Below are 16,930 nucleotides of genomic sequence, written 5' to 3' on the forward strand. Positions count from 1 at the left end.
AGTCTGGGAACCAAGGTCCCACCCTTAGCAACACCAAGACTATGGTGTAGGGCTTGCATTTCCGATCTCACCAGCACCATCTGTTGCTTATTCCATAAATGGTTTTATTTCCTTTCCTTTCCCTTCACTTGCGCTGGCTGCCAGAATGCCAGGGAGAGAGGCAGGTGCCACAATGGCCATAGCAGGTGATGAAACCAAGTGCTGAACCTTGCATGCGCAGTCAGGCATCTCTTTTTGCAAGCACCACACCAGCAACACCCAGGAGTTTATCACAGGAAGATGTTCACCCCAAATATGCACAACACACTTACTGGAAATAAAGAACACAGAAGGAGTTTCTGCCTTGATCTCCAAACGCCTTTGGAAAGCGTGACAAAAAGGCTAATTACAGACAGATGAGATAATTCAGAGAACAATGTGTATATGGGGTTAACCTCTCTAGCTACCTTGGAATTGTAGTAGAGCGCTTGATGAAGAGGTTGACCCATAAATGAAAAAAGAAAGTTGACTGATTTTAACAACAAATTCCTGTATCCCTCCTTTCGAAAGGGCACATGGATAATTTGTTTCACATTCATATGATTAGAGAGTTATTTGCTGGATTGCAGTGTTGTTTTGAAATGATTATTTGCCACCATAACGATGTGTTGGTTTCCATTTTTCTTGTTCTGTTTAGAGTCACTTAGAGCATGCTTATATCAAAAAGCAGCATATAAAGTTAAGTACAGCAATGATAAACATTAGAGGACTAAAAAAACAACCCTAGATTGCTCCCTCCTGCCTCTGATCCATAGCTGGCAGGTGGCCACATTACAGTCATACCTCGGTTTAAGTATGCTTCGGTTTGAGTACTTTCAGTTTAAGTACTCCACGGACCCGTCTGGAACGGATTAATCCACTTTCCATTACTTTCAATGGGAAAGTTCGCTTCAGGTTAAGTACGCTTCAGGTTAAGTATGGACTTCCAGAACAAATTACACTCATACTTTGGGTTAAGTACGCTTCAGGTTGAGTACTCCACAGATCCGTCTGGAACAGATTAATCCACTTTGCATTACTTTCAATGGGAAAGTTCGCTTCAGGTTAAGTACGCTTCAGGTTAAGTACATACTTCCGGAACCAATTGTGTACTTAAACCGAGGTACCACTGTATGTTAGAAATGTGACTGCAATTGTAAAAACTTGCAGTTTCTAAAACATATAGGAAATAGATGAGAAAAAAAGAATAAATAGTTAATTGGGATATGCAGGGGGAAAGAAAGAGAACAAATTTATGGAACCGCAGAGAGAGAGGGAGGGAAGTCAAATATTTGAGATATAAGAATAGTTTCTTTTCATTTCTTTTGCTGAAATGTTTATTTGTTATAATTAAAAATCATAAATAGAACTTAAAAAAAGAAAATAAATGTGACTGCAAAATTCAGTACCTTGTATGTCCAAAAGCCGTAATCATACACTTCTGCATTATGTAATATTAAATATGCTCCAGGTATATGGACAAAAGACAGGAAAGGCTGTTTGCTTATGCATCATGAAAAGCACCAATAAGAGGAAGTGCAGAAGAGGAAGCACACAGTGAATTGCAGGAAAGCTCTCCTAAGTCTTCAACACAGATGACCTTTAACTGAACGTCCAACTTTTAGGACTGGCAAGTATTTGCTGGGGACAATGCCTATCCCTTTAAAAAGCTCTGAGAAAAATGAGAATGGACTGAGTTGCCCTTTAAAAAGCTCTGAGACTGCTAGCTGCTGGTCTACTTGCTCAGCCAAGGAATGTAAGAAACTGCTTTATGGAGTCAGACCACGGGTCCCTCTCACAGAGCGCCCATCTACACCAAGGGAAACCAACATTTTAGGCTTGGGGGCACATTTGGATTTTTGAGCAAGGGCTGCAGACACACATGCGCCCGTCGGTTCCCTCTTCACCGGATCAGCCTGGCTCCCCAGAATAGATCGTTTTCCCAGAACCTGGTTCCAGCAGAATTAACCTGAGCCTTGAAAAGCACACAGAGCTGAAAAGGGAAGTGGAATTGAGCGTCACTCTTCCAACTTCCTCCTCCTGCTCCATGTATCTTCCAAGGGGGAAACAAAAGTTATTATGACTGTATTGCAACCTTTCCCTCAAAAGATTCACAAAGGTAAATATCATTCATACAGCAGTGCTGGGAAAGAAAGCCAGAGGAAGGGCCGGATGGAGCATGAACTACTAAAAAACTCTTTTATTTTCACTCTTTGCAGGACTTCAGGAAACAGGAAGAATGTTCACCGCAGAAACAGAAAGCACATGTTTTTTTAAGGGAGGGGAGGAGAGGCAAGAGAAACGCATCATCAACCTGCAAGTTCTCTCCCGACTGGAGCAACTGCAGGAAATGATCCATTAAAGCGAGGATTAATTCAAAAACAAAACAAAACTATAAAAAGATATTGCAACAGAAGCACAGGGCCCTTGCATGAATAGTACCTTCACCCTTATTTCCCTCCAAGCAAACGCAGTGATCTGCATGATGTAAAGAAGGGCTGAACCGAGCCCACTTTCCAAAAAAATCGACTTAGGGAATGTACCAAGTTGAGAGCCTGCTACGCTGGCTAGAGAGAGGTTATCATGGCTTCAGTCAAATGGGTTGGAGAGGCGAGTTGCCTTGCAACCCAACCTTGGATCTCTTACAACTTTCTCCTTACCTTCCACCTGTCCCCCCAGTTGCGTTTAGTGGATCAAAGCTCATGGAGGTGGGGGCGGGGATCAATGGATGAAAACAGTGGGCTCAGTTTTCGAACACCAGCCACGCGGACTTAGGGAGCCAGTCCTTCAGGCCCTCCTCCTGCCTGGCTTGCTCCCCTAAGTAGGCAAGGGGCTAGCTGGGTTCGGCCCACCCTGCACCTGCGATGAGGCACCATAACACTGGGTAGCTAAAGTTCGAAAGGCCACGATCCTTGCCCGTCAAGAACAGCCTGGCACTTCCCCCTGGAGGAAGCTGAGAAATCTCCATCTTGCAACTCGGGTGAGCGAAAGCAATTCTCAGTGGCCTCAGTACAAACTTGTGGGTCCACGCGAGGAAAAGCATGGGTGGCTGGCACCTAGCCTACAGTTCATCCGGCCTGTGTGAAAGCGGAGCCTCCTTCCCAGCATCCTTTGCTTCATCCTGCTCCTCTGATTGGTCAGGGACCTCTTGGGCACTCGGTTTCTCACCCTCCCCTTCTTGCCCTGCTTTGTCCTTGCCGCTCTTTTTGCTTTTCGAAGCCTTCTTGCCTTTGCCCTCCTTCTTCTTAGACTTCTTCGGCCTTGAACTTGCCAAGTCCCCTTTCTTGCCAGCCCACTTCTCTGTCAGGCAGCCTGGAGAGAGGAGAGGGGTGGGAAAAGGAGACTATGGGATTTTGCAGCGCCTCCACTCCTCCCTGAGCACACAATTCCAGTCGCCATTCCCATGCTTCCGCTCGCCACTTAATTTATTTAGATGAAGTTTCCATTCGGTTTAGGTTACTAGTGAGTACATCTGGTGGTAGCATCCAGTTGTTTTTGTTGGACTCCGAGTCCCATCAGCCCCAACCAGCATGGTGGTGGATGATGGGACTTCTAGTCCAACAGCATCTGGAGGGCAGCACATTGACTATGACTGGGTGAATAGAAAACCTGGGCCGAAATCATTGCTTTCAGTCACTCACCTCACAAGCTAGCCTTGGGTCAATCACGACCCCTCGGCTCTCAACGTGCTGTTGTGAGGGTAAAAAAATACAAGGGAAGGAAAGCAACAAGCTGCTCCAGGCTCTGTGGACTACAGGCAAGTTAGAAATGTGATAAATTAATGTGAGGACTACAATGCCCATCATTCCTGACTGCTGGCCATGATGGCTGGGGTTGATGGGAGTTGAAGTCCTGGGGTGGAGGTTCCCCATTCCTGACTGAAAACCATTTGGATGGTTTTGACATAAGCCCAGTCTGCCCAACCCCTGCCCCCCGTTCAACCCTCTTCCACGTCCAAAAGGACCCGCACATCGGCGGCCACACATTAATTGAACGCGCCTATAATGGCCGCCGCCCGTAAACATATCGCTGGATCCCCAACAACGGGGCCGGCCACACCCCAGGAAACATAACTCACTGGTGTCTTTTCCTTTCAAGACGTGGTTTGCACAGAGAAACTGGGAAATGTCTTCTTCCTGATGGTTCCGGTACCAGTCTTCGATCACATCTTCAAATTCCTCCACCATTACCTCACACTAACAGAGACAAAAAGAGAGAGGGAGAGAAATCCTCCTTCAAACATCTGCTTGTGGCATTTTCAACCACACTGGTAGGTCCGCACACATTGCTAAAGCTTCATCGCCACTGCAAATGAACCCTAGCTTGGCTGTGACAAAGCCGCATTACGTTTAGATCTCACCTGGCCTCAGAAGAAGAGGAGTTTGGATTTGATATCCTGCTTTATCACTACCCTAAGGAGTCTCAAAGCGGCTAACATACTCCTTTCCCTTCCTCCCCCACAACAAACACTCTGTGAGGTGAGTGGGGCTGAGAGACTTCAGAGAAGTGTGACTAGCCCAAGGTCACCCAGCAGCTGCATATGGAAGAGTGGAGACGCGAACCCGGTTCACCAGATAAGAGTCTACCGCTCTTAACCACTACACCACACTGGCTCAGAGTCCTGCAATGCCGGGGGATCGGACCAGACGACCCTCCCTTCCAACTCTACAATTTTATAAATTCAAAGTGGTGTGAAAAGGATTCCCCGGCAGTCTCTCATCTAACCACAGATCACCAGACCTGCCTTGCTTCAGCTAGGTCAGGCATCCCCAAACTTGGCCCTCCAGATGTTTTGGGACTACAACTCCCATCTGTTAGCATAACCGCAGAAGACCTGGGCCACCAAGCCCCCCGGTAAGCCTCTGCCGGGTGTCTTCTGCCTCCGGTAGCCAGCTGTAACACGATCCAGGCTCCTTGGAGTCTGGACACGTTATCTGCAGGGTCCATTCCAGCGGTCAGCGTGATTTGGAGGCAACAGCAGCAAGAAAGCAGACCCAGAGAGAAGTCCTTGCATTTTTACAAGCATTTATTCTAAAGCAGCGTTTCTCAACCGCTGTTCCGCGGCACACTAGTGGCTGGTGTGCCGCGACGTGCGGCGACGAGAAGGGCGATTTGCTGCCTTGTCACGTGCCTGGCGGCCGCCATTAAAAACCACTGACCCACCGGAAAGGAAGCCGGCCGGGTCACAACGCGGGGCGAGCGCAGCTCTCAACAGCCACCACCACGGCCTCGGACATGAGAGGCAGCCGGCGGGTGCTGCTGCTGCTGCTGTTTGTCTCGCTCTCGCTGCTCTTGCTGGCGGCGCCCGGGGCTTGGTCGGCGCGAGGCCGCGGGCCGACAAGCAGAACAGCCTCCGGAGGGCAGCCAGCGGCGTCTACGAGGGAGTGAGCGGCCTCCTCGGCGAGGAGCACGTGCGCGCCCTGCAGAAGGTGAGGCGCCTGGCCTGGACTGAGGAGGGGCAGGCCCGTTGCTCCCGGGGGGTCGCGCGGGTTCCAATGAATATTTTTAAAATAAACATCATATTATGTTTCACAGAGAATCACTAACATCTAACTCTCAATGGGTCTAACTTTGAGGCTCTCTAGTCCTTACAACTTAATTAAATTTTCTGTTTTAGTATCAGTATAGTAGATTTTGGGATGCTAATTATTGCCAAGCAATTCACTCTCAGCTCCAGCCGATTAGTAATATGGTGCTGTATCCTCAAGATATATAGTCAATATAGGCACAGAGTTAAATTTTTTAACTTTTTTAATGGTGGTGTGCCTCGTGATTTTTTTCATGGAACAAGTGTGCCTTTGCCCAAAAAAGGTTGAAAAACACTGTTCTAAAGCATCTCGGAAGATAGACCAAACGTCTCTGTCTCCATCAGCAAAGCAAAAGCAAGAGAACTAACATTACAATAGAACAACAAACGGAAGTATACATCATGTGACATATTCAACATCCTCTTCCAAGCCTGTTCCTGTTTAAGGTGGAACACCATCATCCCTGACCACTTGTCCTGTTAGCTAGGGATGGGAGTTGTAGTCCCAAAACATTTGGAGGACAAAGTTTGGGGATGCCTGAGCTAGGTTATGCACTAGTTTTCCACCCCCACCAATATCCATGAAAATGTACCTTTGGAACACACCCTGGAAATGTGATTGACAGGCCTGTGGTTTCAGCATTAGATGCAGAATTCTCGCTTTCAGTTCTTCCGTTCGAAAGGAGAATCCTCTAGGACAGCCTTCACCCATCTGGGGCTCCCCGGATGCCTTGGATTGATGGGAATTGTAGTCCAAAGCATCCAGAGAGGCCCAGATTGGTGAAGATGCTCTAGGAGATCAACCAGGGGCTCCAGTTACTTGGAACTGCTGTGCCGTCATCAGTCAACGTGGCCTTCAATGCCAGAGACAAAGTGTGAAGCCAAGGGCTGTACCTGCTTCTTTAGATCGGCCACTTCCGCAGAGGTTTCATTCCACAGCTCGTAAGGGATGTCCATCACCACCTTCACTCCTTTGTGTACCAAGTTATGCAGTGTTGCAAAGGTCTCAGACATACCCTAAAGGAAGTGAGAGAGTTCAGTCGTGTATCCTGGAAGAGGCAAGACAGGCAAAGAAAACGACAAGCAGAAAAGTAGCTCTTAAAAAAATAATAATCTGGAAACAAGATGAAATCCCGAGACATTGCAAACCTTTGCAAATCTGTTGCTTCCCGTTCTCTCTTTGTGCAGGTTGTATTCCAAAAGCCTCTTGCAAATGTTTTCTGTCACTTCAATAAGGCGAATGTCCCTGCAGGCAAAAAAAGTGTATTTGTGAGTGGCAAGATCTCTGTATGAGTGTCCAATAACACAAGTATAAAATAGCAGCTGGTAGAATGTACCTCAGCACTTTATCAACTCAGAATTTACTGCTTGAGATCAATTTCCATGTGTTATGGGACTTCACTAGTAAGAGCTTATGAATCTGGGATGTAGCTTTCCAGCAAAACTATGAAAATGTGCCTTTCCACAGTCTCAATCAATAGACAATGTATACGCATACACCCCTGGGATTTCACCCCACGTAATCTGTGAGTTACCTGTCCTACCTTCTTCAAAACCCATTGTAACATTGAGGACTAGAAACACAAAACGAACTAGGCACATCTAAGAATTGGACCTAAAGCATCCAATTATGTATGTTAGTTCCACTAAATTTCAATGGGACATAGGGTGTCCAATCTTCACTGAAATGTCACTTTTTTGCCTGCATGTTGGGAGAGTCCTATAAATTGCATACTGCACAACCTAAGAGCTCAATTAATCATGCAGAAGGAATAAGAAACCTTCCTTCCTTGCAGGAACATATGGCAAAGGGCTTATAGGTGTGACTTTTTTGCATTTTATATCCTGGCAGACAAAAATAAGATTCAGGAGAGTTAACCCCCTCTCTGAATTACTTACTCACCAAGATATTGCAATAATGTACAAGGTGAAGAATGGCTGCCCCCAAGGGTCTATCAACAGCCTCAGTCACTTACGATTTTGTGTACTTGATTTTGGATCCCTTGCCATCCAAAAAGCCATACTTCGTGTCAATCACCTCCTTGGTCTTGCCAGTTTCATCGAAGGAGGATTTCAGTTCCAAAGCCACGTACTTGCACACTAAAGACAGAAGGAAACAACCAGTTATTAACCACTCATATATTTTTACTGTAATTGGTGATCAAAAGCTAGTAGGTAAGCAGATCACAGAGTTTACAGTGCAAGCCATATTGATACAAACAATGGTGTATATTTAGAGAAAAAAGGCAGGGATATGGAACCTGTTGGGATTACAAATCCCATCATTCTTGACCACTGGCTGTGTTGGTTGAGGCTGATAGCAGCCTTCCAGATGTTGTTGGACTCATCAGCCCCAGCCAGCCTAATGGTTAGGGATGATCCCCAATAACACTGCAGCAGGTTGGAGAAGGCAGCTCTAACCCTCTACCTAAATACCACTCCGGCTTTCACTTCAGTGAACCTCTTTGCAACTTCCAGCTCATAGTTCTCTCTGTTCCTCTTTAACTCGTTAAGTTCCATTTTTAGTGACAAGGCGCTTTTCAGATCCCCTTTTCACTCTTGACAGCCTTACCTTATATAAGTGCCCCTGCATAAGCTAGCCCACCCGCCAGCCTGTCATTGTTTCGTGCTGGAAGTGCTTCGCCAGGGGAGGGGAACCTGTGGCGCCTCAGAAGCTGCCAGACTCCAACTCCCACCAGCCACAGTATCAAGAAAGATCTGGGATGGTGGTAGTTGTCACCCAGTAAAATACTGAGTGTCGCTGATTCCCCATACTTTTACCTATAACCTTATATAGTGGTGTCCACGGCTGGGCAATGTGGTTTTCAACATAGGAAGCTGCATTATTCCAAGTCAGACCATTGGTCCATCTTGCTCAGTACTGTCTACACTGACTAGCAGCAGCACTCCAGGATTTCAGGCAGGGAGTCTCTCCCAGACTTAGCTGGAGATGCCAGCTTCTGCTGGCAAGGTAGACGCTCTGCCATTGAGCTACAGCCTTTCCCCATAGGAAGCTTCAGCCCCCTGTTTTTGACTACCCCTTTATTTTATTTTGGGCATTTGTGGCCCCACCCTTCAGCCAAAAAGGCTCCCAACTGCAGGCTTTTCATCATCATCATCATCATCATCATGTCCTTTTAAATGTGTTTGTGGGAGGGGTGGGAGTTATTGTTTTGTTTTGCTTCTGTTCTTGCTATTATTATTATTATGATGCTGTGAACCACCCTGAGATCTTTGGATGAAGGGCTGTATGCAAATGTAATAAATGAATAATAAGAACAATAACAATCCACACGACACGAAAGGAAAGAGGAGCAGGGAGGGATGAGGGAAAGCAAAACTCAGGCACCGATTTCTCCCCTCCCCCCACAGCTCTGCAATAACGTTCTTTTGGGGGGGGAGGGGTTCCCTTTCTCACCTTCGCATTTGCTGGGCAGCTTGACCCACTCGCTGTCCTCGGCAACGGCCCCGCCGTGCCCAGGAGCCGGGCCTACCAGCAGGGCGAGCCAGACCGCGACGGCGGGACCCCAAGAAGCCATGGAGGGAGGAGGAGACCCCCGCGAGAGGCCGCCACGCCGCTAAAGCCCTCCAGAGCGCACACCGCGCTTCCGGGAACCTCCCCCCTTTCCCTTTCCCCTCAGCGTAGCTATAACAACCGGAGCCCTTGGCCAATGGCAGCCGGGAACGTGTCACGCCGAGGCCAACGGGTCGCCGCGAGGCGCCCGTTCTTTTGAGATGTCAGCCAATCTCGAGCAGGGATGTGGGGGCGCTCTCTCGCTTCTCCAATGGAGCAACTTCGCTTCCCCCGCAGGTCAGCCAATGGGAGTGCCGCCAGCGCTGTCCTGTGATTGGTGCTCGCCTCCGTTCGTCTCGGCCCTGGAATGCTCACTCCATTCATTTTTGTAAAAAAGGGCATTCACAAATATTGGGCGCAGGTAACGCGCCAGGGTGGGGGGGTGAGGAGTAGGGAGAATGCTCCTCCCATCCTCATTCACATTTTCCATTTATCCAGTTCCAGAGCGGCTGTTCTTTTACTTTGCGTTCAAAGGCCGCGATTCTGTAGTCATTTGTTGTTGTTGTGTTGTTGTTTAGTCGTTTAGTCGTGTCCGACTCTTCATGACCCAATGGACCAGAGCACGCCAGGCGGAACTCCTGTCTTGCACTGCCTCCCGCAGTTTGGTCAAACTCCTGTTCGTAGCTTCGGGAACACTGTCCAACCATCTCGTCCTCTGTCGTCCCCTTCTCCTAGTGCCCTCAATCTTTCCCAACATCAAGGTCTTTTCCAGGGAGTCTTCTCTTCTCATGAGGTGGCCAAAGTATTGGAGCCTCAGCTTCACGATCTGGGGATAAGTTGGATCCAACCTAACGGGATAAGGTAAAGGGTAAAGAACCCCTGGACTGTTAAGTCCAGTTAAAGGCGACTGTGGGGTTGCGGTGCTCATCTCTGACTAAACCGCTTCTGGCGCATAGCTGCCAAGTTCTCCCTTTTTTTAAGGGAAATTCCCTTATGCTGAATAGGCTTCCTCGTGAGAAATGGGAAAACTTGGCAGCTATGTTCTGGCGTGACATATATAGGGTCTGTGCTGTTATTTTTTAGTTAATGACATGCATTCTGTTGTGTATTAAAGTAATAGCACAGCCAAGTATATATTGTAATATAGAGTTTATTGTATTGTATTACAGAGTTTATTTGAATGTACAAGTTCCAGTCTATCATTTGCTGGTAGCAATCCCCCTCGCTGCTCCAAGGCAACCTGCATGCCAAGAGGCTTTCTTGAAAAATGCCAGCAGCCGTCTCTGTGGAGGGAGAGTTTGAAGGGAATCGCTGAGGTGACTAGGATCACCCCTTTATTCTTTTTAGTGCGTGAGCTCATCCCCTGCCAAAATTGTGTGTGTTTGTGTGGTGAGTTTCCCCCTGCGTTACTGGTTTGGGTTCTTTCCCTCTTTTTAAGAGGCTTTGGATTTTTGCGGACTGTCTTCCCTACCCCCTTGCACAGTGCTTTTAACCTGTTGCCTGCTTTTGGTTTTTCCATCTCAGTTTACAGAGCTTGGAAAATATCTGCTCCTTTAAGGAGTTGGCATTGATAACCCACCTCCCTCCCTCTTATTGAGCGGGTGTGTGTGAAATCGTGAGAATCCCCGCCCTCTGGGAAAAGTTTGCAGCTCAAAACTTCCCCCTCCAAAGCGGATTTTGTTAAGAGTTCCTTCTGCTTGGCACCGCATTTGGGGATCCCTGGATGGGGGCAAGTTCTCTTTCGGAACAGCAAGTCTGGGCTGGTGGAAGGAATCCTGCAAATATCAGATGGTGCCACTTTGCGAGGTTCTTTTGTGTGTGTCTGTGTCTATTATCTCTCCCCTCCCGCCTTTTTTCCCTCTTTCCAACCGTTAGTACAAGCCTCTCTGTTGTTATTTATTTAAACGTATTTTTATTAAAGATTGCTGGATGCTCAAGTTCCTAGTCCCTGGGGTTTGCTTGTCTCATGAGTCTCATGGTGGGAAAGGAAGTATGTAGGACAGCCCCAAAACGTTTGCAGGTGCAAATAATATTGATGCATGCATGTCCAATTGTCAATGAATTAGGACGTTCAGAAGCACCTAATGTTCCCTGGACTTTCAGGGCAATGCATGGTGCTTTTGTTTGACACATACAAATCTGGTTGCTCTCAAAGAATGGTCTTTCTGTCTCTGCACCACAGCACTGCTTTGGAGCGACTTCTTTCTGATGGGTGGTTAAAATGACTATTGGATGGTGCTGGTGCTGAATGGATGATGAAAGGTGTTTAACAAAAAAGGTTTTTTTAAAAAAAATTATTGAAAACGGTTATTAAAAAAACTCTTCCCAAAAATTCCTTTAAAAGAATCAAGTCCATATGATTCCCCCCCCTAAAAAGTCCTTAAAATAATCCTTCCAAAAAGTGTCCAGTAGCATCTAGAGACCAACTAAATTTGTTATGGTATGAGCTTTGGTGTGCATGCACACTTCAGACACCTGATATATGAATGTTTTGGACTGTTGGTAGATCTCTGTCCTCTATAAAACTGTTATATTCCCTATTAAAGCTATCTAAGGCTGTATACATATCATACTTTAAAAGCACACAAACTCCAAGAATTCTGGGAGCTGTAGCTTACCCCAAAAGAGCTATAACTCCCAGCACCCTTAACAAACCACAGCTTCCTGGGTGCTGCTCTTTCTAGGTGCTTTAAATGTATAGTGTGCATTCAGACTGAGCCTAGACTCTGCTTTCTTGAGCCTTTTGTCAATTTTTTTTTTGGGGGGGGTGTTAGTGGGGAAGATTCCCTCACTCCAGTTTCCTTCCAAATATTAGAATGCATATCCCCCCCGTAATTTTAGAACAGTTTCCTCCAGTGATGGCTGCTGTGGGGTTTGTGTTTCAGCATTAATATTGCACTGACCGCTCTGTAGACATGGGTGTTTGAACAAGCCGGGCTCTCCCCTTCTTGCAAAGCATCTACAAGCAAGCAAGGGTGCATGGCTAGCATTGTTCCAGGGCATAATTGCATTAAACAGGCTGATCTGCCAGAGAAATCAGTACTCACACCCCCGGTGGGCAGATTGGTAAAAAAACCTATGGTGTTCCCTGCAACCTTCACTAAAAAAATCTCAACAACTTTGGGGTACCCTCTGTAAAAAAAAATATCAGTGGGGGTGTGTGTGACAAAAAAAACAAAAACTGCACCGGGTACCACTTGACCTTCCTACACCTCTGCATGGCTGAACTATGGTTTGGCTTAGCAATACATCCAAACCTATGCTTGTGTTTCCCCCCAGACAAACCATGAGCAGTAAACCAAGAACAAGCATTGTGGTTCGTCTGAAGTGAGGCAAACCATGAGCCTGGCTTTGGATGTGATGCTAAACCAGGCATCCCCAAACTTTGGCCTACAACTCCCATGATCCCTAGCTAACAGGACCAATGGTCGGGGAAGATGGGAATTGTAGTCCAAAACACCTGGAGGGCCAAAGTTTGGGGATGCCTGTGCTAAACCAAACCATGGCCTAGCCCTGGGTAGCGTGGCAGCAGCAGAGTGAGAAAGGCACACTGCTGCCACAATCCGTGATCCAGGAAACTGCACATTTGCCATGGTTTGGTTTAGCTTTATATCTGAACTAGGTCTATGCGTTGTATGTTGTGACCAACATTACCTCTTGTAAACAATGCAGCAGGTCATCAACACATCAAACAGGAGCAACTTGAACAGCAAAATTCTGATAGCCAGAAGAAGTAAGATCTGTGAGCGGCTATGCAGATCTTCAGTGAACAATGATTCTTCTTGGGCTGCCACCACAAAAAGAAGAAAGAAGGCGGCAAGTGTAATATCCACAGAAGAACTATATTCCCAGCCACTTATGTGCTCCCCACCTCCCGTCCCAATACTTTGAATACAGGCCTATGTTACCAACGTTATCTCTTAATTGCTGCCAAGCCCAGTGCGTGATCAGACGTGTCAGGAGAGACAGCAGTAATCTGACTGGTAAGGTAGTTCCAGACAATTTAGAGTTTACACTTTTCATTATTAACTCTTAACAAGAGGATAGCAGATTTTGTAATGCTAATTCTCTTTTCCCTACTTCTACAAGCACTCAAAGGGTGACCAGTCCTTACATTAGCTCTGTCTTTGGTTTTGTTGTTCGTCTCTGGGCGCAAGGCCCTGCCAAGTCTTTTATCCTCAATTTCTCATTCAGTTAGCAAAAATTGATTCCCAGGCACATCATGTCCCCAGAATTGAAGATGGCAGGATCCCCATGGATGTGTTCTGTTGGGAGCATGCTTCAGGCACCAGGCCTGTTGGCGGAGCACATCGGCACTACAAAGAAGTGATATGAAAGCTGGCAACACCAACCCCACCATGTGGGAATCCCTTGCAGATGACTGCAGCACTTGGAGACACACAGTCTGGTTGTGCGTCCATAGCAGTGACCAGAGAAGAAATGACTACTGGGAAAGTGCACAGAGAACAACCAGATCTGCATCTGCACAACAGAGTGCCTTTATCTGCCCCAGCTGCAACAAAACATGTCTTTCCTGTGTCAATCTCTACAGCCACAGCAGGCGCTGTAACCTTCCAACAGGTGCACTGTTCCATTGTCCCCCGAGACAGATGGATGCCAACCAACGCTTGGGGGGTGGAGGGCATGGGCAACACTGTGCCAAAGACCCCCTGACCTCTGGCACCGACCCTGTAGGTGTGCAGCTGTGGCCTTCCTCTCTAATCTGCTTCATTCATAATAGCTCAAATTGTGTTCTGTAAGGATATATGAATCTGGAATCTAGTTGTTCGTCATGGCACAAGGGTCCAAACACTGAGCTCTTAGTATAACTGAGAAAGGAGTGTGCATTCTTGCTCTTACCTCCTGGCTTTTCACTCAGGCAGAGATCTCCCATATTTTCTTCTGTAAGGCAAAATTAAGACTTAGAGAAGACATTACAAGGGAAAGATTGGTAGCATGCCTGCTTTGTTATACAAGCCTTGGTTGTGTTAATGGCCTCATAAGTTTCCAGGTTATTAATTTACTGATTTGAAGCACCTGGAATTTGTGCATAAATGTCCTGATTGATTGATTGTATTAGGACACATCAGTTAGAGGAGAGAGCTCATTGGTAAAAAGGCAGGATTTAAGTGTAGCGGGATAACAGTAATTTAGATAAATGAGGATGCGTTCCAATGCATGCTTACCTGGGAGTAAGTCATTGAACTCAATGGGGCTTACTTCTAATTAGACATGCATAGGGTTGCACTGTTAATTTATGAGCTCCTAAAAGTACATCTACAGTCCATACTCCAATCCCCCCATTCACGAATACCTGAGAGTTGAAGGGAGGTAGTGCTCCATGTCTTTGAAGTTTCATTTGGTGCGACGTAGCAAGCGACTGTACTCCATGATCCAAATTCTTTGGTGCTGATGGAGAGTTGAGAGATACTGCTGAAAGTTCCATCGTCTTCCCGAGAAATCCCATAGGTGAAAGACTCCAGCATGCTCCCATTTCCGTTGGAAAACCGAACAGCCCCCAGTGCTTCCTCGGAGAGATCGTTCACCAGACAAATTACCAGGGTCTTCCTTTCGCCATTTACTATCACGTGGAGCAGAGGTGCCAGTGTTGCATTTAAGCTCCAAGATAAGCTACCTGCTGAGAGTTTATTATAAATGTGCATGAGCAAAACTACTTAGAATCATAGAATCGTAGAGTTGGAAGAGACCACAAGGGCCATCCAGTCCAACCCCCTGCCGAGCAGGAAACACCATCAAAGCATTCTTGACATATGCCTGTCAAGCCTCTGCTTAAAGACCTCCAAAGAAGGAGACTCCACCACACTCCTTGGTAGCAAATTCCACTGCCGAACAGCTCTTACTGTCAGCAAGTTCTTCCTAATGTTAGGTGGATTGGGGAGCTATTGATTTTTATGTACACAAATTATGTAGATAATGTTTTTTGGGGATCTTTCTTCTTGACGGAGCCTTGCTTGGATTTTACTTCTTTTGAGCTGTCTTCCATAAAAACGGGGATTCTTCCCATCCCATGGTTTCTGTCCAATTCAGTAAATGATCAAGGGGTTGGTGCAACTCCCCTAGGCAGAAAGGGTTGTCCCGGCAGGTGAACTTGTGGCAATGATTCCCCTGCACCCCACTCTGCAACACTCTTCCTGCTCACTTGCCTAGCCCCAAAGGTTGTGTAAGACACTTCTGAAAAGTTTCCAAACAAACAGCTCTGTCAGGCCTTAGAGGAGCACCTCTGGTTTGCATTGGTTACCTGTTTGGTTTTATAACATTCCTTCCTGCTGGGACAAACTCTGCTTCCTGCTAACGCCTACCCCCATGTCTGGTTTTGAAGGCTAAAGGATGCAAAATTAAGCTACTACCCATTCTATTGTAATGATTTGCATGGTGGCGCAACAATAAAACTGCTACTGCATTTGCAAAGCTATGCAGGCTTTGGTATGGTTTCAAATTGGATGGGGGATGGTGTGCATTGCAAGGAGTTAGACCAGGCATCCCCAAACTTCGGCCCTCCAGATGTTTTGGACTACAATTCCCATCTTCCCCGACCACTGGTCCTGTTAGCTAGGGATCATGGGAATTGTAGGCCAAAACATCTGGAGGGCCGAAGTTTGGGGATGCCTGAGTTAGACCCTTGGGATCACTTCCAACTCTGCGGTCCTATCATTTATTTTGAGTGCACAATTTTGGTCAAATATAATTTCTTTTGTTTCTGTTTGGACTCTAAACTTTAGTGCAGACTTTAGGCCCCTGTAGGACAATTTTAAAAATTTCCAGATCCCAAGTTCTTTTATTTCATCCTGCTTATTTAAAAACTCAAATAACTCATTGGGCAAATTGACTCCCTCCCATCTCCCGAATGATACTGTCACACTGACCCCCAACAAGCAAGCAAATAAGCTATGGTGTTTTACTCACAGGTCAGAAGCTGGAGTGCTGCACTGGTCAGGAGGTGCTGGAACGTAAGGTAGAGAGCGGCTGACATATTGTGAGGATGAGCAGCTACACAAACAGAGAGTGTGCAAGACTAGCAGGCAATGTGCTCAACCCACCTCTCTTCCTCTCTGACCTCAGTACTCCTTTCCCACACCTAACCGTTGCGCAGCTGCTCCCTAGTAAACCACGGAGGTGTTTTGGTGTGATTTTTAAATTATTTTAACTGTGTGACGGGCTTATGTGAGTACCACCAGAACTTGACATAACAATTGCAGCGTCCTGTGGCACTCCGAAAGCTTGCACATTTATTTGAGAGACATATCTCCTGCTAGGGAAAGCACTGAATCCAGAATGCACCCAAATATTTCAGAGCCAAGGAAGGCACAAAATGGGAAGTCTCTAACCAGGGTCTCTCAGGTGTTGTTGTGCTTTTTAAGTGTTAATGGGCTAGGGGACAGAGTTTTGGATCAAGGCTGAGGGATGGTTTCAAATATATTTTACTCCTGTCATTTTCCTGATTAAATCATCCTACTATTTGCCTGCATCGCGGATGATGCATGTAGCATATTGGTATCCCATAGAACAATCCATGATCATGTGAAATAGGGAGAAATTGAAAAACTAATTATGCAATAACAGAAACTTGTAGAGAGTAGTCCAGGTTACATGAGTCATGCAAGCTGCAGAATTCAGCTTTTCGTGCTGCAGGATTTTAATATTTTTAGTATGCAGTACAGCCCATGTCTTTTCAGAAGTGGTCCCATTGCATGCAATAGGACTGTGTGGTGCAGTGGTTGGAGTATCAGACCAGGTTCAATTCCCCACTGGGCCTTGAAGCTCACTGGGTGACCTTGGTGGGTGAGTCACTGTCTCTCTCTGCCAGCCTATCACACGGGGTGGTTGTGGAGATTAAACGAGGCAGGAGAGAA

The 16,930-nt window shown here is 46.6% G+C and overlaps 2 protein-coding genes across 2 annotated transcripts; both read right to left on the minus strand.

Moving 5' to 3' along the window:
• Positions 1-2,203: 2,203 nt before the first annotated feature.
• Positions 2,204-9,162, minus strand: CNPY3 (canopy FGF signaling regulator 3). The gene is made up of 6 exons (XM_035111117.3): positions 8,964-9,162; positions 7,522-7,645; positions 6,695-6,791; positions 6,440-6,562; positions 4,097-4,214; positions 2,204-3,330 (listed from the first exon to the last, which is right to left on the minus strand). Exons 1-6 carry the CDS (start codon positions 9,082-9,084, stop codon positions 3,080-3,082), a joined length of 834 nt encoding a protein of 277 aa, XP_034967008.2. The 5' UTR covers positions 9,085-9,162; the 3' UTR covers positions 2,204-3,079.
• A 3,547-nt stretch (positions 9,163-12,709) lies between these two features.
• PTCRA (pre T cell antigen receptor alpha) lies at positions 12,710-16,072 on the minus strand. Its single transcript, XM_088666787.1, has 4 exons — positions 15,984-16,072; positions 14,374-14,697; positions 13,920-13,961; positions 12,710-12,846 (listed from the first exon to the last, which is right to left on the minus strand). Exons 1-4 carry the CDS (start codon positions 16,048-16,050, stop codon positions 12,710-12,712), a joined length of 570 nt encoding a protein of 189 aa, XP_088522913.1. The 5' UTR covers positions 16,051-16,072.
• Between the last annotated feature and the right edge of the window lie 858 nt (positions 16,073-16,930).

Source organism: Zootoca vivipara, chromosome 3, assembly GCF_965207765.1.
Source record: "Zootoca vivipara chromosome 3, rZooViv2.hap1.1, whole genome shotgun sequence".
NCBI classification, from domain to species: domain Eukaryota; kingdom Metazoa; phylum Chordata; class Lepidosauria; order Squamata; family Lacertidae; genus Zootoca; species Zootoca vivipara.